This window comes from Colletes gigas, unplaced genomic scaffold (genome assembly GCF_013123115.1).
Source record: "Colletes gigas isolate AHSC1104 unplaced genomic scaffold, ASM1312311v1 Colletes_gigas_Sc00040, whole genome shotgun sequence".
Classification (NCBI taxonomy): domain Eukaryota; kingdom Metazoa; phylum Arthropoda; class Insecta; order Hymenoptera; family Colletidae; genus Colletes; species Colletes gigas.
In genome coordinates, this window is record NW_025106669.1 from 1,261,769 (window position 1) to 1,283,588 (window position 21,820).

The 21,820-nt window shown below is 35.5% G+C and overlaps 4 protein-coding genes across 7 annotated transcripts; 3 read left to right on the forward strand and 1 right to left on the reverse strand.

The window, feature by feature from the left end:
- Positions 1-1,054: 1,054 nt before the first annotated feature.
- Positions 1,055-2,821, forward strand: LOC122402827 (targeting protein for Xklp2-like). Its single transcript, XM_043405949.1, has 5 exons — positions 1,055-1,286; positions 1,373-1,460; positions 1,561-1,738; positions 2,335-2,490; positions 2,612-2,821. The coding sequence occupies exons 1-5, from the start codon at positions 1,055-1,057 to the stop codon at positions 2,798-2,800; spliced, it is 843 nt and encodes a 280-aa protein (XP_043261884.1). The 3' UTR covers positions 2,801-2,821.
- Positions 2,822-3,571: 750 nt separating this feature from the next.
- Positions 3,572-12,080, reverse strand: LOC122402835 (protein dispatched). 2 transcript variants are annotated; one of them, XM_043405959.1, is made up of 10 exons: positions 11,485-12,080; positions 11,275-11,412; positions 7,662-8,351; positions 7,199-7,586; positions 6,933-7,134; positions 6,483-6,870; positions 5,833-6,411; positions 5,463-5,763; positions 5,084-5,384; positions 3,572-3,847 (listed from the first exon to the last, which is right to left on the reverse strand). In XM_043405959.1, the coding sequence occupies exons 1-10, from the start codon at positions 11,620-11,622 to the stop codon at positions 3,613-3,615; spliced, it is 3,360 nt and encodes a 1,119-aa protein (XP_043261894.1). In that variant the 5' UTR covers positions 11,623-12,080; the 3' UTR covers positions 3,572-3,612. The 2 variants fall into 2 exon arrangements, with proteins under 2 accessions (XP_043261894.1, XP_043261893.1); XM_043405958.1 differs by having other exon boundaries at positions 11,266-11,412.
- A 426-nt stretch (positions 12,081-12,506) lies between these two features.
- On the forward strand, positions 12,507-13,640 carry LOC122402836 (protein seele). 3 transcript variants are annotated; one of them, XM_043405960.1, is made up of 5 exons: positions 12,507-12,622; positions 12,703-12,790; positions 12,858-12,973; positions 13,045-13,251; positions 13,377-13,631. In XM_043405960.1, exons 2-5 carry the CDS (start codon positions 12,703-12,705, stop codon positions 13,554-13,556), a joined length of 591 nt encoding a protein of 196 aa, XP_043261895.1. In that variant the 5' UTR covers positions 12,507-12,622; the 3' UTR covers positions 13,557-13,631. The 3 variants fall into 3 exon arrangements, with proteins under 3 accessions (XP_043261895.1, XP_043261897.1, XP_043261896.1); XM_043405962.1 differs by lacking the exon at positions 12,507-12,622 and having other exon boundaries at positions 12,700-12,790; positions 13,377-13,634; XM_043405961.1 differs by lacking the exon at positions 12,507-12,622 and having other exon boundaries at positions 12,705-12,790; positions 12,865-12,973; positions 13,377-13,640.
- A 3,646-nt stretch (positions 13,641-17,286) lies between these two features.
- On the forward strand, positions 17,287-21,548 carry LOC122402821 (THO complex subunit 4). The gene is made up of 5 exons (XM_043405941.1): positions 17,287-17,603; positions 18,064-18,201; positions 18,388-18,535; positions 18,820-18,960; positions 20,652-21,548. Exons 1-5 carry the CDS (start codon positions 17,394-17,396, stop codon positions 20,762-20,764), a joined length of 750 nt encoding a protein of 249 aa, XP_043261876.1. The 5' UTR covers positions 17,287-17,393; the 3' UTR covers positions 20,765-21,548.
- Positions 21,549-21,820: the final 272 nt, after the last annotated feature.

A 21,820-nucleotide genomic window follows, 5' to 3' on the forward strand; every position in this document is an offset into this window, starting at 1 on the left:
TTATTTGAAATTTTTTAATTTTGTCGAGAAATTTCATACCTTCTCAAATTTTTTTCTCGTAAATGCGTAGGAATTCAAGAGTATGTCTAATGACCAAAAATGATTGTAATTGACTCCTGTAATCGAAAATAATTTTTTTAGAATTATTTGAAATTTTTTAATTTTGTCGAAAAATTTCATACCTTCTCGAATTTTTTTTTCGAAAATGCGTAGGATTTCAAGGGTATGTCTAATGATAAAAAATGATTATAATTGACTCCTGTAATCGAAAATAATTTTTCTAGAATTATTTGAAATTTTTTAATTTTGTCGAAAAATTTCATACCTTCTCGAATTTTTTTCTCGATTATGCGTAGAATTTCGAGGGTATGTCTAATGATCAAAAATGATTGTAATTGATGCTTCTAGCTAAAAATAATTTTTTCAAAATGATTTGAAATGTTATTTCCGCCGAATTTAAGCACCCTGTCGATTTTTCTTAAAAATTCGTTTTTCATTTTTAATAAATTTGACTGGCGCTGTACAAAAAAGTTGTTTAATACTTTTTTGTAGGTATCCATGAACTCTAGTTCCCCTAAAAATTTCAATGAAATCGAAATGATGGAAATGATTAAATATAACAAAACGAGATAACAAGTCGCTTCAGAAAATTCTATTATTTTATTATTTTATTTATTTTAACGTGCTTCAATCCACCGCGCTTGGATTAAATAAACCGTAGTTTGTAATTTTTAAATCAGAGCCAAATAATTCTTTTATCTGTCACGATAGTTCGATTACAAAAACTACAAACAATCGTTTACAATTTGTCAATCAGCGTCATTGCTCTCATCATTGTTATTACGTGTCTCGTTCACCGTAAATATCAAGAGTTTGACCTGTCCCACCTGTAAACACACGGAGCCAACGTTGCCAAAATATTCAAAACAGTGTGAAGTGAAACGACGCCCAACAACAGTTGATTTCAGTTACAAATTTCGCGAATCATTGGATTCTGATACTCGAAAGAACGATCTTATATTTTTAACTATTTAATTAACCGTTTAAAATAGCAATGTCCCCTAAATTATCGATGTTGAACGAACATTCGACAACGCCGTTATCATCCGTGAATAATTTGAAACCATCGTCGCGGAAGTTGTTGCTAGAAAATGTTCTCAAGCCTAATTGCAGTGACAATAATTGGAAAAAGCATAGAAATTCGAGGGAGGACAAATGGGACGTGATCGATGCTCCCCAATTTATCGATTTTGCCAACGTCCCTCTCATGAGAGACTCTTTCTTTGGTAAGTAAACATTTTTAATTAAAAACCGTAAAGAATTTAACGAATAAATAAACGAAACTAATTTATCTATGAATTACTTTTGTTAGCCAACACTACTGTGATCGTGAGCACGCCTCTCCCAAACTCCACAAATGCAAACTTCCCTAACTCGTCCAAAGAAGACGATATGATCGCGTAAGAATCATCATTGTGAATTTATTCGAAGAAGAAAACTTGTCAAAAGTTTCCTTTTATTTTATTTTATTTTATTTTATTTTATTTTATTTTATTTTAGGTCTTTTAATAATATCCGTTTGTCTGCCATAAACAGCGACAACAAAAACGAAGAGAATAAAGAGGAATTCATTGTCCACTATACCAACCACGATATAGTATCTAACCGTAATTCACAAGAAAGCAAAAAGAAATTTCGAAAACAAGACAGTTCCAAAAGAAAGATTAAGAAACCCGAGGTAACTGAATCGACAAAATTTGTTTACTGTTTGATGACCAAACTTGACCAAATAACGTTCGTTCAACTATTATAATTCATGGTTTTAACACTTTACCGACCGATAGCCTATTAATCGACTGTTTTACCGACCAACGCTTACCGACTGATAGCCTATTAATCGACTGTTTTACCGACCAACGCTTACCGACCGATAGCCGATTAATCAACTGTTTTATCGGTCGGTAAAGTGTTAAGATCTTGAACACGAACTATGCAAAATGATATGAAATCAAATTTCTGGTATACCAACGAGTAATAGATAAACAATTGTTTATTTACATTGTTGAGAAATATTAATTACCGACATTAGCGTCAATACAACTCTTAATCGTGTGATCATTTGCTGGACTCAACAAATTCTATTTAACGAGTAATAGATAAACAATTGTTTATTGACATTGTTTAGAAATATTTCTAATCTTAAAACTTTTCAAGTAAAACAAACTGACGTGTTTCTTCGTCGAATAAATCAGTTCGTTTTGCAACACACTTTTACTAATTAAAGGTTACGTTACATCGTGACCACGTAAAAGTGATTATGTTTTCTTTGTACAGGCTCAAAAGAAACCTGTAACGAAACCTTGTCCATTGAGAAAGAGTTTAGTGCCAAAAGCACCGTCCCTCCAGACAGCGATAAGATCATTGCAAAGGAAACGCTACGACGATAGGTTGAAAGCGAAGAGAAAAGAGAGGGAACAGATGGCGCTAATGGTAACTCGCAATACATGAATTGTAATTTCGTGTATAATATCAAACAATACTAATAATAATATCTTCATTACATATAATAAAAATATATTGTTAGACAATAATATAGAATAAAAAAAAATAGGAATCCATCGCCAAAGAAATGCGAGAAAAGGAAGAGATTGCGCAGCTGAGGAAGCAGATGACCCACAAGGCGCAACCAGTGCGCAAGTACAAATTGGGTTTGCCACAAATTCAGAAACGCCCGTTGACCGAACCCGTGAGCCCGAGAATGTTGAAACGGCGTCGCATAGACACTCAAAATACAATTTAACGCTAGATTTACGGGCACTGATCCGCACGTATATTTATTGATACCTTTCGTGTTGACGATTATCTTACAATACGATTTTTCTTTTCAATCAGAATATATATTCGTGCCATTGCATCGATCAAATTCAACATAGGTTGTCAAAAAATAATATTTACACGTTCTGCAATCCGTAAATTTAGTGTTAAAAACATCACGTTGACGCATTACGAGTCCAATCGTACGTATTCGTTAAATCTAAGATACATTTACTATTTGTTAAAAAACTAATACAATTCCTTAACTCTTTTATAAAAAATGAACATTATGAAAATACAAAAATACAAAAATAACATTGATAAATAATAAGTAATCTGGTTTCTTCTTCTATGTGAAAATGAACCTAACGCAAACGATTTTACGAAATCGGTTTGTATACTAAAAATATAAATGCATAGATATGTAAGTGCAAGTCTGACGATGTAATACCAGTTTAGTTACCACAATAAAGTTATGTTTATAAACGTTGGAGAATTGCAAACATTTCGAAAATATTACGAAACACAGAAGAACTATGAAGAGTTATTCGTATCACACGGACACAGTGTATACGTATACGCGTAACTGATATAGGAAGCCCAATGAACGTTAACGATACACAGACGTACAAATAACTGCCTTAAGACTATTTTAAACACAGCCAATGACACATACACACAATCATAGCTCTATGTAGGACGTAAGTCACGCACAAGTAACTTCGTTGATTGAAAATCTAGAAGAGCACGTGTCGTAATTATTTTTCACCGTTTAATACAACAAAAAATATCACTATCTCAATGAAGTAATGCAGATGACGGTGATGGAGGTAGGGATGGTGATGGCGGTGGCCTCGTAAAAATTTCTATTTCGTTACAGTGAAATTGACACACTGTACTGGATGTACTTAAAGTAGATTCCGACCACATTCCTCGTCCTTTAGCTTTCCTTCTAATTCTACTATTATCTGTAGTTGTTTCAGGCACATTTCTAGGCTTGTTTTTTCGAAGGTATTTCCACAATACGTTTAATCTGCAATCGTTTCAAAACCACATTAATTACATTTGACCGAAACTAAAAAATATTATTAACACATTATTAGGTCTGGGTTAGGTCTGGAATAAGTCTGGGTTAGGTCTGGGTTAGGTCTGGATTAGATCTGGGTTAGGTCTGGGTTAGGTCTGAATTAAGTCTGGGTTAGGTCTGGGTTAGGTCTGAATTAAGTCTGGGTTAGGTCTGGGTTAGGTCTGAATTAAGTCTGGGTTAGGTCTGGGTTAGGTCTGAATTAAGTCTGGGTTAGGTCTGGGTTAGGTCTGGATTAGATCTGGGTTAGGTCTGGGTTAGGTCTGGATTAGATCTGGGTTAGGTCTGGGTTAGGTCTGAATTAAGTCTGGGTTAGGTCTGGGTTAGGTCTGAATTAAGTCTGGGTTAGGTCTGGGTTAGGTCTGAATTAAGTCTGGGTTAGGTCTGAATTAAGTCTGGGTTAGGTCTGGGTTAGGTCTGAATTAAGTCTGGGTTAGGTCTGGGTTAGGTCTGGATTAGATCTGGGTTAGGTCTGGGTTAGGTCTGGATTAGATCTGGGTTAGGTCTGGGTTAGGTCTGAATTAAGTCTGGGTTAGGTCTGGGTTAGGTCTGAATTAAGTCTGGGTTAGGTCTGGGTTAGGTCTGGATTTATAGATAACCTTATTCCCCCAGGGAATATATTTATTTTGTTTTAAATAGATTTAACCCAGACGTAACCCAGACCTAACCCAGACTTAATTCAAACTTAACCCAGACCTAACCCAGATCTAACCCAGATCTAATCCAGACCTAACCCAGACCTAACCCAAATCTAATCCAGACCTAACCCAGACCTAACCCAGACCTAACCCAGACCTAACCCAGATCTAATCCAGACCTAACCCAGACCTAACCCAGATCTAATCCAGACCTAACCCAGACCTAACCCAGATCTAATCCAGACCTAACCCAGATCTAATCCAGACCTAACCCAGACCTAACCCAGATCTAATCCAGACCTAACCCAGACCTAACCCAGACCTAACCCAGATCTAATCCAGACCTAACCCAGACCTAATCTAGATCTAATCCAGACCTAACCCAAACCTAACCCAGACCTAACCCCCGTTATCAGCGATGAATTGGTCTGGGTTAGGTCTTTTACCGACCGATAGCCTATTAATCGACTGTTTTGCCGGCCAACACTTACCGACCGATAGCCGATTAATCAACCGCTACCGGTCGGTGAAGTGTTAAGATGCTTACTTTGGATAGTGAAATTGGGCAAAGTGTGTCGACGGTCCAACAATAGCTAGCACAGGACACAAAAAGAACGTAGCGTATATCCAACTTATGCCCATTACGAGCAATAAAAATGTACCGATTTGAATATACGCCATTACGCAAGACGGTAACATGAACGCTCCAGCGGCGCCACTTGTCAGGGAGGCCATTAAAGTTGGGCCCCCCATTCGCGCAAGCGCAGTTTTCACTCTCTCCTTCCTTTCTTTCGAAGTGCATGCTTTATAACTTACTACGTAATGTAAACTGAAATCTATAGTCAAACCTAAAAATAATATATATATATCTATATACGCTTTTTTAAAATTTTTTTTATAAAGAAAGTTAATATGGCCTTGAATACCTATAGCTGTCGACACAGCAACATTTTCTAAAACATCCAGCTTCCATCCAAAAAGTATCAGACCAGCAACTGTTACTATAATTGCTGCAGCAATTGTTACAATTGCGTATAGACTGATAATAGGATTAAGCGTCGCGAAAGCCAATACTGTAAGCGCCAAGATCAATGAAAGTCCCATTGCCCAAAGTGTACCTTCGTACAACGTTCGCTGTAATTCATAAAACTCTAATTTACTAACGAACCAACCACCTTGCATACCCAGTGGCGCATTCTTCAATTGATCCTGCATCCAAGTTTCCACCTATAAATATTTTCATTATTATAGTCGATTATGCAATGAAATACTTTCATTTTTTTTTTTAATACGTACCTGATGAAAGAATTGATCCATACTCGAGAAGGAAAGGCTGTAGTTATATATACTATCATATTCAACGATTAAAACTTTAATCTTAGGTACCGGCGCCATTATTGAATTAGTTTCGTTCGACGCTTGTACTTGGGTGAGATTAGCTTCGTTCAAAAACTTTAGACCAGCGGAAACACCGTTACGAGCCCACAGGTACGAGGGTGTACGATATAGTTCCACGTTTGCTTCGGCTGCACATTGTTGCAACACGGTGGAATTGTATGGAAATGTGCTTTTCTCGCAACATGGCGTATAGTTGATGTTCGAATCCACCGGATCCTCGCAACGCCTTTTCATCCAATTGTGCAACGACTCGATGAAACAATTAGTCAGCAAAGGTCCCAAAGTATCGTGATAGAAAGGCTGGGTTCGCAGGTCCTGGCAAAATCGTTCCAACCATAATTGCGATTCTGGTTGCGACACGTCGAAAGATTCGTCCCACTCTGGTGTACCCTTTAGATCAGGATCCAGATAATTGCCGTTATCGATTGGCTTTATTCCCCATACAAATCTCAACGGTAACAGATCTCCATTATCAATCTAAAATTACAAAATTCTTGATTAATTCTTTAAAAAATTTAATGAAAATTTCATAAAAATTTTTGCTTTACCGTTTCATGTTTTTCGAACCAGAATTTCCGGGAATATATAAAATCGTATCGTTCGAACGTATGAGAGCTATCGAACAATTGAAAATCAGCGGTGTCTGGTAATTGTAAACCCGGGTAATGGAAAACAATGACGGAACATATGGCTGCCATGGCGCCCAAACTGAACATCCAACACCACCGGAAATTGATTACTATCTTCGTCAAGAAGGTATTAAAGCCTATCGACAGTTTGTGTCCAAACAGTCGCAAAGGTCGAATAATTTTTCGCACTATATAGTTTGCAGGCGATAAAACGTTCAGATTAAATTGTTCCGACAGCACCACGCATGCTGGTAACCAGGTAACCATCAGAAAGAAGTTTGCGATGACAGTCATTCCTGAAAATAAGCTGAAGGTTTGCGTTATTAGTAAAATATAATTCTTATTACGGTTACAGAAGCAAACGTATACCTGAAACAATTGATGGCGGTAACATTGCTAACAACCGATGCAAAAAAAGCAACTGCAGTGGTTAAAGATGTCACGAACATAGATGGAACAGCATGTTTCATCGTCTCTTGCACCAGCCTGACCAATCCATCGTTCGATGTTTTTTGTTCCTTTCCTTTTTCCCAAATTTTGCAATATATAAATGCATCGTCTGCCCCTATCCCTTAAAAATTAATAATCGTATTATTTTTATGTATTCTGTTGTTATATTTTACTCGTATACTCACCCACAGCAACCACGATTGCCAAAACATTGATGAACGGAAAGAATTTAATGTGCAAAACTAGAGTGTACAATGCGTACGAAATGCCAAGGCTAAAAATTACTGCGATGATCGTTGTCACAGTTAGCAGCAGAGAGCCGGTGTATGCCCATATGCAAACTGTTACGAAGACAAAACCAATCACCAATAAAATCGAATCTGATACCAACAGTCTGTCGAACAATGTACTTTTCAAACCTAATTGCATCCCTTTTATACAAAACTTTCCATAAAATAGACCGTCATTGTTTAACTCTTTATAAAAGTCCAAAGTAGCTGAGCTTACGGCAATTGGTAAAAATATCATAACATATTTCAGCGTCGAATTAAATTTGGTTTGAGAATGTTGTTTCTATAAGAAAAACATTAAGAATTATATTGAGAAATATTTTAATGATATTTCTCACGTAACGACTAAGTTTCTTACATGATCCGATATAAAATCTGTATCTAACAAATAGTGCAGCAAATGATAAGCAGCATTATGGGTGTAACATTCGCTTGGAACGTGTCTTTGACAATTTAAATCCTCTGCGCAGTTTGATGTTAAGCGAAGATTTCTATAGAAGTAAACACATCTTTGTAAAAGGGTTTCTACACGACTGAGATCATTTTCTGTCACACCCAGGCAAGAACTACGATTGGATAAAAGTGCAACGTAATTTGCTGGCGACCAACTTCTGCAACACTTTTGTCTTCCGCCGTTATGTTCCATTTGCATCTGACATAAAGAGGGAAAGTGAGGATTCGATCGAAGCTCTGCGTCGATATGACACTGTGCCAACACGCCCTCCATTGACCACAAGTTCGTATTCTCAGAGTCTCTACCTATAACTACACGTGCATAAGCAGAAGACGGTAAATTACAAAAGAAACTTTCGCTCTCGACGTGGTCTTCGTTCTTATAATCCTCTGCTATATTCAATTCATTTCTGTTCGTCAACTGTATTAACTTTTTCCATTTATCTTTACCATCGATTTGATCTATTTCTGACGTTCTGTTAGTTATTTCTTTTTGATACTTCTTTCCTCCTTTCTTTTTATTTTTGGGTTTCTTTCTGACGATACCTTGATTGATCCAGCTGTGATTTTGTGCATTGACAGAATTCTGTAGATTCTAAAACACATTGCAACGGTAGTTATTGATTTAGTATGGCGATCGAGGTGAGTGATACGTCATTCGATTCGTCTAATTCAATACATTATTGAGATGCATTTCATTATCTGCGGAAATTCGTTATTATTTTATAAACTTGTAAAGATACAGTAAAAAATGTAAGGTTTGGTACATTTTTTGACAGGTTCACAGATAGAAACAAGTGACAAGTGAAGTATGTGAACAATTTCTCCCCCCATATAACCCAGACCAACTCAGACAGTACTTGTAGGTAGACAGTGTACGCAGCAAGAGCAAAAAATGTTGCCCCCCCCCCAAACAGTGTTTACGGGTAGAGAATATAATAAATTACTATTGTATGCAGTGCGTTGGATTAACTTTTTTTTACTATTAAATTTCATTATCATCTAGGTTTGGTATATTTTGGTTTTCCGTAGAATCGAATGAAATTTCTGCAATTTCTTTTAACAGCCGGTTAAATAAATCATCCTTTCCTTGCTTGGAAAATTTGTAAAATACGTAGTGGCTTAAATACCCAATGAAATTATCCTTTTTGCTAAAAATAGAAAATTTTATGGTATTGTATGTTACAGAAAATATTAAAAAACGTGCAAAATTACAAATACCAACCGACAATATTCAGGCAAAAAGTGTTTACTATGCCTCCACGTAGTTTCTATCGTATTTGTACGAGCGCCTGTTTCTGGGTCTTTGAAATGTAAGCTGTGATTTACGGTAAGATGTTTGTACCCCTCTTTCTCTAAGATGTTACAGGCTTTCCAACAATCTGAAATAATTGTTGTGCCAGGCAACACCCATTGTTTAATTATTGAAAGCAGGGACTCTGTGTCCCTACTTTCAACAGGCACCAGGAATATTTTTCCACTTCCTCTTTCTATTCCTCCAAAAACCCATTGTCCCTCTACACGATCACCTCTGTGATATTTTCTTCGTCCGAATTTAGATTCGTCTATTTCTACTATTAAGTCGTCCCATATGTTCGTGCCGAGTTTTCTACTGCAACTTGAAGTAATATTTTAAACATATGATGGAATTTTATGAAAAATAGTAAACCTCTTCTCGTTCAACAACTCCTTCCCCTTCTTTTGGCAAAGCCATTGTATCGTCGCTCCAAAACTTGCTGGATATTTTATTCAAATTTAGTTTAACGCTTTTCATTAAAACGTTGACATTTTCAAATTGTTTATCCACTAATAAGCCTGGAGATTGTTATATTTTGTATCTTATAAGATTCGGTTTTATTATATGCTAACAGAAATATTTACGCAACCAGGCTCTACCACGATTAAGAGAATTTTGTTCCATAAGCTAGTGTGAATTCCAAACTTCGAACTTTGACGCAATATCTATTTGTTTCAAATTTCTATGAATTGTTGATGTTACTATGTTTGAAATTTCAGAAATCACCTCAACTGACAAATTTTCTTTGTTTTTTATTAGATTACAAATTTTATCCTCATCAATTTCAGAATATTGAACGGCACGAACTTATGGGACGACCTAATATTTTGCCTGGTCCGCCAAGTACTTCGCACGAATGTTGTAGCCAATCAGTCATAACTTGTTTTACAAAATAATTCCATCGAGAAACAGTATTTTTATTCAATTGTAATTCTCGTACAATCTGATATCGATCAAAATTATGGACTAACGTGTAAGTTAATTTTAATACCATTTCATAAGAAAGCTTTGTTTTTGAAAACCACGTTCCACGTTTTACACATACTTTTACATCACAAGTTCGCTTTCGTTTGCAAGCACCAAGAGATGCTGCAATTGTTTTTCTACAACGCCAATTTTCATTGTCCAATTTCATTACGTTTCCACGCCGTGGACAATTAAGATTTTTGGCAATCAACTTTTAATCTTGCAAAGAATTTTAATAAAGCTTCTTTATTTTTACAAAATTCGTGCAATTTAAATAAGGTCCACACGTCTGGAACTACTAATTCGGTCATTTTTATAGCACGGTTGAACAAAATTCGCAAAGTACAAGAAACTGAAGAAAATCAGAAATGACAGTCGAAACGAATGATTACTGAGAACAATTTCTGCTTTTCTTCTGTTTCTTGTACTATCTGCAATGTGGAAATGTTATGAAAATTGGCGACGCGGGATAACTATTCCAGGATCTGTCGATCAAACTAAACGTAAAAGACATGGTAATATAAAGATATTTGCAAAGCAAAGAACGTGGTTTTCTAAAAACAAACTCGGCTATAGATGTTTTAAAATTAACATATATACTAACATATAATTACGAGCAATGTCGTACTATTATATAACTAAAATTAAATAAAAATACTGCTCAGCAATTGGAAGAGTAGAGTAGATTGTCGAGATCGATGAATCAACATTTTGTCATAGAAAATATCGCAGAGGTCGCTTGAAAATTAATCACAGCGTCAGTTTTGAAGATCCCATTACCGATGCTTGCACGAATTAATTTGAAACCACTCGGAGGCATGCTACACATTTTTTAATCTTTTTTATAACATATAATGCTATCGATATTTTATATTTTTAAGAAGAGTAACTTCATCGAATGCCTGAGCCGTTATGTATTTAGTAAATGTACCTAATAGAAAAATGGTGATTTATTCGATGAAATATTAGCAGAAATAGTAGAAATTTCATTCGATAAATGTTTAACAAATTAGCATTTGACTAGCTAGCATTTTGAACAGAGTAACGACAGTCACCTGTTTCCACCTGTGGATTTGTCAAAATATACTTAACCTTACTTTTTTACCGTAACTTTACGACAAGTTTATAAAAAAATAACGAATTTCCGCAGATAATGAAATGCGTATCAATAATGTATTGAATTAGACGAATCGAATGACGTATAACTCACCCCGATCGGTGAACGGGCCGTTTGCTAGGAATATACCTGAACTACCTGTTGATTTGATTGGCGCAAATAATTATAATATTCTAAAGGATTGTCAGTGAGCTGTCCTCTCGGCTTGTTTGTTTCCATCAAATTTTTCCAAGCAATGAGTCGTTGTGCTAACATCGTGCCTCTTGCTTGAAAGCCCTTAACAAATATGAAATAGATAAGTAAAGTATATACAAATATATCAAATGTTACCGATTCATGTATACTCACTAATTGAGGATCAGAGAAATCTGGAAACGTTTTGACAGCTAAAGGAACGATCAAGCACGTCGAAGAGAATATGAGTATTACCATTACAACGGTATAAGGATGATGAGCTATCACACGAGAAAACCACCACACTTCCATTTTGATAATTACAATCTATTCTTTCTTAAAACTTAAGTTGCACTTTCTTGTAAATTATAGTAATACAAAATAGATAATACGGAAGCAATATCGTCGTGATTGTGTTCCAACTCACAAATTATCATAGCATCGTGTATTAAACTGTTCTCAAACTCGTCAGACTTACATTAAGATACTTTTCGTGCGTACGATTCGAATAAAAATCACCCAGTAAAGGATAGAACGCGAACATTTTTCGTCTAACGTTTCGTACCATTTTTTCCTTTCCTTACACTAGCCTCCATCAAATTATTATTCCCGTGTATCAGTTTCAAATTTGTATAAAACATAAATGCAACAAAAGTCAAAATTCTTCACTCGATGTCTTACAAATATTATTCTTTATGCTAAACGCCCTCAATAATTCCTTAATTCAAAAAGCAACATGGACTTCCCGTTTAAAGGGGTGGTATACACGTGTTTACATCGGTAGTAACAAATGGGACGATCCACGGACCTAAGAATATATAATGAAGCACAGATGCAACGTAAACAAAGATTTTCAAATTATTAAATTGGCAAATTATATTTTTAATTTTCTTTAAAAGTGATAGATATCACAATTTTGATAATAGTATGATATTAAAATATAATGGAAAGGTGTACGATGAAAAAACATTTGATAATTTTTGTACAAATCAACTTCGATCGACGTTTTATAATATTACTTTGGTAAAAGTCGAATTTCATGAATAATAAATCATCATTTTTTACGTTTGAATAAAGAAGTACATATTTATGATTCGACAATGTTGTCTAGTAACATTTTAGTAACTAGTAACTAGTTACTAGTAACTACTAGTGACTAGTAACTTACACGTGATGAATGCTCATTCGTGTTTCACGTTTACGCGATCCACGTATAACATATATGCACTCAACACGTGTCTACTGACAAGCAGTTTAGTTTAGAACGTTTGATTAGAGCTCCGTTAATTTGTAATCAAATATTATTTACAATGTAAGAACAGTCTCGAAGTTTGTATCATCGCCTTTTACGCGTCACTTTTAACATAATTAATTAACAGATTTTTATTGCAGATGAAAACCTTAATTCTACTTTCCATTCTATTTCTAAGCACTTATGTTCAATCTGTCGAGATCGATAACAAATTTTTAAAATGTTTAGGTGAGCAACTTATTGTCTAACAATCTTCGATACGGAGTAATAATAAACTAATATTAATAATATATAGTTTGCAGATCGACCGTGAACGAAATCGAAGGAGAACTGGGAAAAATTGATCCCTCGAAGAAAATTGAAATAGGTAATTACAGATTAGATGCAGAGGGGAATATTCATCAAAAGAAGGTGATTATCGATATTAGTAATATTTTTATATCGTAAGTTGTGTAATTTTGAATATATTATTTTGTTTAAAGATACCTCTTGCTCAATCTGAAATACACATATCCGATGTATTGGACAGTATTTGTGACAAAATGTCGGACTATGTAAGAGCAACGTATAAATCAAATGGTCAGTTGACGATCCTAAATCTGATGGGTCCGTCTGGCGGTATGAATCCTGAAATGTCCAAAGTCGATATCATTCAGGACGGCGACATGAATAAAAGTTTAAAATATAATGTAAGTGCTTCAACGTAATTACACGCTATTAATCTAACAAGCATGATAACTTATCTTTAATTTGTACAAAAAATGATACATACTATGATCTGTGTAAAGCTGTTCGTTCTTCCGATGTATTTCAGTGCGAGGGATTAGTAGAAGAGTATGAAGATTCTATAATTTCATTGTTCATGCGTAAGGAAAATAATATCAGACATCGGTTGTGTACGGGCATTACAAGGTCGTGTAATCCTGCAGATTTTGCTCACGAAGACAAAGACGACGATGATGTTTATAATAATATTATTTTTGACGAGTACTAATATATTTTTGATATTAAAAAAATAAATGCAATGTGTTATTTAAATAATACTATATGTTTCAAAATGGTACAAAGTACAAAAACATAAAATGTAAAGTATATTTAAGATAAATAAATGTAGATAGACTATGGTATAGGTTTCATTGTACATTGGAAATGTAAAATTTGTTTTGAAGTTATTTCACTTTAATTTTAAAAAAACTAAGGAGAATTATGTATCAATTGATTTATAAAAGAGAATTTTTGCCATTCTGCCGTATCTGAATTTCAGAAGTTTGATTTGTGTTGTGTGTCGGGCGAAACAGAATTGAATTGCTTTTTATTTTTAATATCAAATCAAATAAATTTACCTTATATGCAGAAAACAGTGCAACTCAAAATTCATGTTATATGTAAGCTATCGGGATGAGTTCTACGTCATTCGATTCGTCTAATTCAATACATTATTGATACGCATTTCATTATCTGCGGAAATTCGTTATTTTTTTATAAACTTGTCGTAAAGTTACGGTAAAAAAGTAAGGTTAAGTATATTTTGACAAATCCACAGGTGGAAACAGGTGACTGTCGTTACTCTGTTCAAAATGCTACCTAGTCAAATGCTAATTTGTTAAACATTTATCGAATGAAATTTCTACTATTTCTGCTAATATTTCATCGAATAAATCCACCATTTTTCTATTAGGTACATTTACTAAATACATAATGGCTCAGGCATTCGATGAAGTTACTCTTCTTAAAAATATAAAATATCGATAGTATTATATGTTATAAAAAGGATTAAAAAATGTGTAGCATGCCTCCGAGTGGTTTCAATTTAATTCCTGTAAGCATCGGTAATGGGATCTTCAAAACTGACGCTGTGATTAATTTTCAAGCGACCTCTGCGATATTTTCTATGACAAAATGTTGATTCATCGATCTCGACAATCAACTCTACTCTTCCAATTGCTGAGCAGTATCTTTATTTAATTTTAGTTATATAATAATATGACATTGCTCGTAATTATGTGTTAGTATATATGTTAATTTCAAAACATCTATAGCCGAGTTTGTTTTTAGAAAACCACGTTCTTTGCTTTGCAAATATCTTTATATTACCATGTCTTTTACGTTTAGTTTGATCGACAGATCCTGGAATAGTTATCCTGCATCGCCAATTTTCATAACATTTCCACATTGCAGATAGTACAAGAAACAGAAGAAAAGCAGAAATTGTTCTCAGTAATCATTCGTTTCGACTGTCATTTCTGATTTTCTTCAGTTTCTTGTACTTTGCGAATTTTGTTCAACCGTGCTATAAAAATGACCGAATTAGTAGTTCCAGAAGCGTGGACCTTATTTAAATTGCACGAATTTTGTAAAAATAAAGAAGCTTTATTAAAATTTTTGCAAGATAAAAAGTTGATTGCCAAAAATCTTAATTGTCCACGGCGTGGAAACGTAATGAAATTAGACAATGAAAATTGGCGTTGTAGAAAAACAATTGCAGCATCTCTTGGTGCTTGCAAACGAAAGCGAACTTGTGATGTAAAAATATGTGTAAAACGTGGAACGTGGTTTTCAAAAACAAAGCTTTCTTATGAAATGGTATTAAAATTAACTTACACGTTAGTCCATAATTTTGATCGATATCAGATTGTACGAGAATTACAATTGAATAAAAATACTGTTTCTCGATGGAATTATTTAGTAAAACAAGTTATGACTGATTGGCTACAACATTCGTGCGAAGTACTTGGCGGACCAGGCAAAATATTAGGTCGTCCCATAAGTTCGTGCCGTTCAATATTCTGAAATTGATGAGGATAAAATTTGTAATCTAATAAAAAACAAAGAAAATTTGTCAGTTGAGGTGATTTCTGAAATTTCAAACATAGTAACATCAACAATTCATAGAAATTTGAAACAAATAGATATTGCGTCAAAGTTCGAAGTTTGGAATTCACACTAGCTTATGGAACAAAATTCTCTTAATCGTGGTAGAGCCTGGTTGCGTAAATATTTCTGTTAGCATATAATAAAACCGAATCTTATAAGATACAAAATATAACAATCTCCAGGCTTATTAGTGGATAAACAATTTGAAAATGTCAACGTTTTAATGAAAAGCGTTAAACTAAATTTGAATAAAATATCCAGCAAGTTTTGAAGCGACGATACAATGGCTTTGCCAAAAGAAGGGGAAGGAGTTGTTGAACGAGAAGAGGTTTACTATTTTTCATAAAATTCCATCGTATGTTTAAAATATTACTTCAAGTTGCAGTAGAAAACTCGGCATGAACATATGGGACGACCTAATAGTAGAAATAGACGAATCTAAGTTCGGACGAAGAAAATATCACAGAGGTGATCGTGTAGAGGGACAATGGGTTTTTGGAGGAATAGAAATAGGAAGTGGAAAAATATTCCTGGTGCCTGTTGAAAGTAGGGGCACAGAGTCCCTGCTTTCAATAATTAAACAATGGGTGTTGCCTGGCACAACAATTATTTCAGATTGTTGGAAAGCCTGTAACATCTTAGAGAAAGAGGGGTACAAACATCTTACCGTAAATCACAGCTTACATTTCAAAGACCCAGAAACAGGCGCTCGTACAAATACGATAGAAACTACGTGGAGGCATAGTAAACACTTTTTGCCTGAATATTGTCGGTTGGTATTTCTAATTTTGCACGTTTTTTAATATTTTCTGTAACATACAATACCATAAAATTTTCTATTTTTAGCAAAAAGGATAATTTCATTGGGTATTTAAGCCACTACGTATTTTACAAATTTTCCAAGCAAGGAAAGGATGATTTATTTAACCAGCTGTTAAAAGAAATTGCAGAAATTTCATTTGATTCTACGGAAAACCAAAATATACCAGACCTGGATGATAATGAAATTTAATAATAAAAAAAAGTTAATCCAACGCACTGCATACAATAGTAATTTATTATATTCTCTACCCGTAAACACTGTTTGGGGGGGGGGCAACATTTTTTACTCTTGCTGCGTACACTGTCTACCTACAAGTACTGTCTGAGTTGGTCTGGGTTATATGGGGGGAGGAATTGTTGCGGCACATACTGTCTACATGACCGACTCGTGCAAAGTCTATCCGTAACAAAATGATTTCTATGCATACGCATTCTACAAATTCCCGTTTGGCAATGTAGCATTATCAAATTAGATCAATCATTTATATTTGTAACATGAACATAGCAACGATAGTCACTTCTATCTGTGATCCTGTCAAAAAATGTACCTAACCTTACTTTTTTTACTGTAACTTTACAATTTATAAAAAAATAACGAATTTCCGCAGTTAATGAAATGCATATCAATAATGTATTGAATTAGACGAATCGAATGACGTATAACTCACCCCGTTTGCTAGAAATGTTCCAAATTTACCTTATATGCAGAGAACAGTGCAACTCAAAATTCATGTTATATGTAAACTATATCGAAGTATTTTATAAAAATTAATTAAGTCTAGATTAACAATTGTGATTGCAGACAGCAAATACATAATTTGTTGCGATTTAATTTTGTTCTTAATCGCGATATTGCGACCGCTGTGATGAAAAGCTGAGAGCCAATAGAAAATCAACGAAAATCGATCGCTACTCGGTAGCCCTCTAGCGGCGAGTACCGGAGGCCTCGTCGTAAACGTACAGTATAGCGCAGAATTTGTATATCCGTGATATGTTTACGTGACCAACGGTCTTTCTACCCAGGTTCCCGTGCGCGCTTGTTTCGTCTTCGTTTCGCCGCCATCATTACGAAGACGAAAGAGGTTGGTTTTGCTGATTTCCGCGTGATAGTGTCGTTGTACGTAACCCAGCACAAATGAAGATGGTGGATAAAATAGAGATGAGCCTCGACGATATTATCAAGCAAAATAAAGGGACCAGACCGCGCGGCGGTGGCGGTAGACGTGGAAGAGGTGCCGGTAATTCACCTCGCAGAGGTGCACGCAGAACTCAAAGAGTTGGCGGTGGCGTCATGCGGGGACGCAGCCGTGGTGGCATTACACGGAGTTCTCTACCGTACACAAGGGTAACGAATCACGTTTGTTTTTATTTTTAACAGAATTTTTACGCGGTTGATGATTTGTACACAATTCGTCACGTGTCCCGTATATCGAAACCTACGGCATTATTTCCGCCCCAAATTGTTAAGAGCATGAAATACTTTAAACCCGAGGACAAATTTTACGACTGTATTTCGGAGTAAAACAGTTCTCCCGAATAGAAGTATAATTCATAGTTGTTTATTTAGTTTTAGAGGTCTTTCAGAATTATCGTTCGAACATCGTGTTGTCGATTTTGAGGTCGATCATGTGTATCGTTTTTTATTAGTTTGCTTGATTGGATTATTGACATAAACGTGTTGGAGTTTCGTCCGTTATAGAAAGAAACAATTTAAAACCATTGATGTGTTAACGTGATTTGAATGTTTAATTTCAATTTATTGGAGTAAGATAATAAACATCGATGAATGTAACTTGCGTGTATAGGGAGACGTAAACAGTGCGTGGAAACATGATATGTTCGACGGGGTTAAAAAGGTTGGCCGAAGTGCAATAGGTAGCGCAGGAACGACCAAGCTCCTCGTATCTAACCTGGACTTTGGCGTATCGGATTCTGACATTCAGGTATTATTACCGAATAATTTTTAATACTTTACATTAAGGTAATAAATGAAAATTTAGCCTTAAAATCATTACGGTTTGACACAATAATTAACGAGTGTTTATAAAATATTTTGAGAGGATTTAACGCTAGAAGTTTAAGCGTAATAAAAATGTACAATAATTATGCGCCTGTTTGTGTGTTTCTAGGAATTATTTAGTGAATTTGGTCCCTTGAAGTCGGCAGCGGTGCATTATGATAGGTCAGGCCGATCATTAGGATCAGCGGATGTTATATTTGAAAGAAGAGCGGACGCTATTAAAGCGATGAAACAGTATAACGGCGTACCATTAGACGGTGTGTAATTAAATTTACGTTTGCTCTTTAATTTTCCTTTGAACGTCTCTTTTTAATTATAAAATTCCGCCTATATTTAGGGTTTCAGTAACACTAATTAATCTGGTCACCCGGTTTGTACCTAGCGACCATACAGTTTGAGCATTATTCTCTTTTATTCTTCCAATAAACGATCCGGCATGGGATGAAATTAAAGAAAAACAAAATTTCAAAGAAGTTATTGTGAATTATCATTTGCACAGCTATTCACGTCTATTATTGCAATGTGTGATATACGTCGGCAGGTCGTGAAATGAACATACAAGTTGCTACCTCTGAAATACCAGTCACGTCTATCCGTGGAGGTCCGAGACTTACCGGCAGTAATTATACACAGAGACCTCAGCCCCGCTTTAGAGGCAATCGTGGAACAGGATCCATTAGGGGTATGTAATTTAATTATTCTTAACACTTTACCGACCGATAGCCTGTTAATCGACTGTTTTACCGGCCACATTCCTCGTCTTTTAGCTTTCCTTCTAATTCTACTGTTATCTGTAGTTGTTTCAGGCACATTTATAGGCTTGTTTTTTTCGAAGGTATTTCCACAATACGTTTAATCTGCAATCGTTTCAAAACCACGTTAATTACATTTGGCCGAAACTAAAAAACATTATTAACACATTATTAGGTCTGGATTAAGTCTGGGTTAGGTCTGGGTTAGGTCTGAATTAAGTCTGAGTTAGGTCTGGGTTAGGTCTGAACTAAATCTGGGTTAGGTCTGGGTTAGGTCTGAACTAAATCTGGGTTAGGTCTGGGTTAGGTCTGGAATAAGTCTGAATTAAGTCTGGGTTAGGTCTGGGTTAGGTCTGAACTAAATCTGGGTTAGGTCTGGGTTAGGTCTGGAATAAGTCTGGGTTAGGTCTGGGTTAGGTCTGAACTAAATCTGGGTTAGGTCTGGGTTAGGTCTGAACTAAATCTGGGTTAGGTCTGGGTTAGGTCTGGGTTAGGTCTGAATTAAGTCTGGGTTAGGTCTGGGTTAGGTCTGAACTAAATCTGGGTTAGGTCTGAATTAAGTCTGGGTTAGGTCTGAACTAAGTCTAGGTTAGGTCTGGATTTATAGATAACCTTATTCCCCCAGGGAATAGATTTATTTTGTTTTAAATAGGTTTAACCCAGACCTAATCCAGACCTAACCCAGACTTAATCTAGACCTAATCCAGACCTAACCCAGACCTAACCCAGATCTAATCCAGACCTAACCCAGATCTAACCCAGATCTAATCCAGACCTAACCCAGATCTAATCCAGACCTAACCCAGACCTAACCCAGATCTAATCCAGACCTAACCCAGATCTAATCCAGACCTAACCCAGACCTAACCCAGATCTAATCCAGACCTAACCCAGACCTAATCCAGATCTAATCCAGACCTAACCCAGATCTAATCCAGACCTAACCCAGACCTAACCCAGATTTAATCCAGACCTAACCCAGATCTAACCCTGATCTAATCCAGACCTAATCCAAACCTAACCCAGACCTAACCCGGACCTAACCCAGACCTAACCCAGACCTAACCCAGACCTAACCCAGATCTAACCCAGACCTAACCCAGACCTAACCCAGATTTAATCCAGACCTAACCCAGATCTAACCCTGATCTAATCCAGACCTAATCCAAACCTAACCCAGACCTAACCCAGATTTAATCCAGACCTAACCCAGATCTAACCCTGATCTAATCCAGACCTAATCCAAACCTAACCCAGACCTAACCCGGACCTAACCCAGATCTAATCCAGACCTAACCCAGATCTAATCCAGACCTAACCCAGATTTAATCCAGACCTAACCCAGACCTAACCCAGATCTAATCCAGACCTAATCCAAACCTATCCCAGACCTAACCCCCGTTATCAGCGATGAATAGGTCTGGGTTAGGTCTTTTACCGACCGATAGCCTATTGATCGACTTTTTTACCGGTCAACACTTACCGACCGATAGCGTATTAATAAACTTCTTTACCGACCGATAGCCGATTAATCAACTGTTTTACCGGCCGGTAAAGTGTCAAGTAAATAAAAAATAAGTTATCGAATTATATATATGATATTTATGTTCTTTATTTAAAGGACGTGGAACTGGTCGACGTGGTGGCAGAGGAGGCAGCCGGCAAGCAACAAAAACTCCCACTGCCGAAGAGCTAGACGCCGAATTGGAAGCTTATGTGAAAGAAGTAAAGTAACAACGTCACAAAACCTTCACACTTTTAAGATTTTGTTCTGATCTGACTTAACATGATAAAATGTGTTTCTCTAATTTCCCATGAGAATATATAAAAATTAAGTATAACTGTATCACTAGCAAAGTGTTATAAGAAATTCCTTTTAAACGAGTCTTTTTTTTTTTTTATTTTTGACTTTTTCTCTGGAAATTGGCATAGAAAATTTTACAGATTCGTAAGAAAAGATGATTTATAGGGGTTCATAAATTTTTTTATGATAATCGTAACAAAAATATGAAAAAAGTTATAATGTAAAGACTGTATAGATTTGTATGTACTATCGTGCGTGTGTGGTTATCAGATGAAAAATACAGTAAAAAAGTTCATCTTTAAAAGTTGTTGTTTATCAAAGTACAGAATGTGCTTCTAGCCCTCTAATCTAATTAATTTTTTCATTCATAATCGAAACTTTTCAAGTATCCACTTTTTTTTGACAAATTTAGTTTACAACCTTGTAGAACATCCTGTTATATACTATGTGTCAATTACTATATGTACTGGTAATCGTACCTTTGTAAATTACGTTTACTCGATTGTTTTTTTACTACGAGTAATTGAAAACTACCCTCTTGTGCGTAGTTTATAGCTCGTAGTGGAATAAGGCTGTGACATACTGTTATCTAGTCAAAACTACTAATGAAATATTTTACTGCGCAGTAAATGGGCTTGTAAGACAATGTATACGCTTTTATTCATGCAGCGTATGAATGGCAATGCAGTGGTACAAGACTGAAGCAAAGAAACTGACGAGTCATTATCTAATAAATAACAATATTCTTGAGAATCAAAATAATTTTTATTTACCACCTTGATCGATGATCAAATTTCCACTTTTTTTTTGACAATTTATTTTCATTCGGTTTTTCTTAAATACGGTTTCAAGAGCCCATAGAGTCCATCCCTGGTAATTACGCATACATAAAACACAAATGCTTTCATTCGAAGAACATTCTTTATTTAAATAATCACACGAGGTACCATTTTGTACATTTGTAAAAATATCCGCTAACAGATACA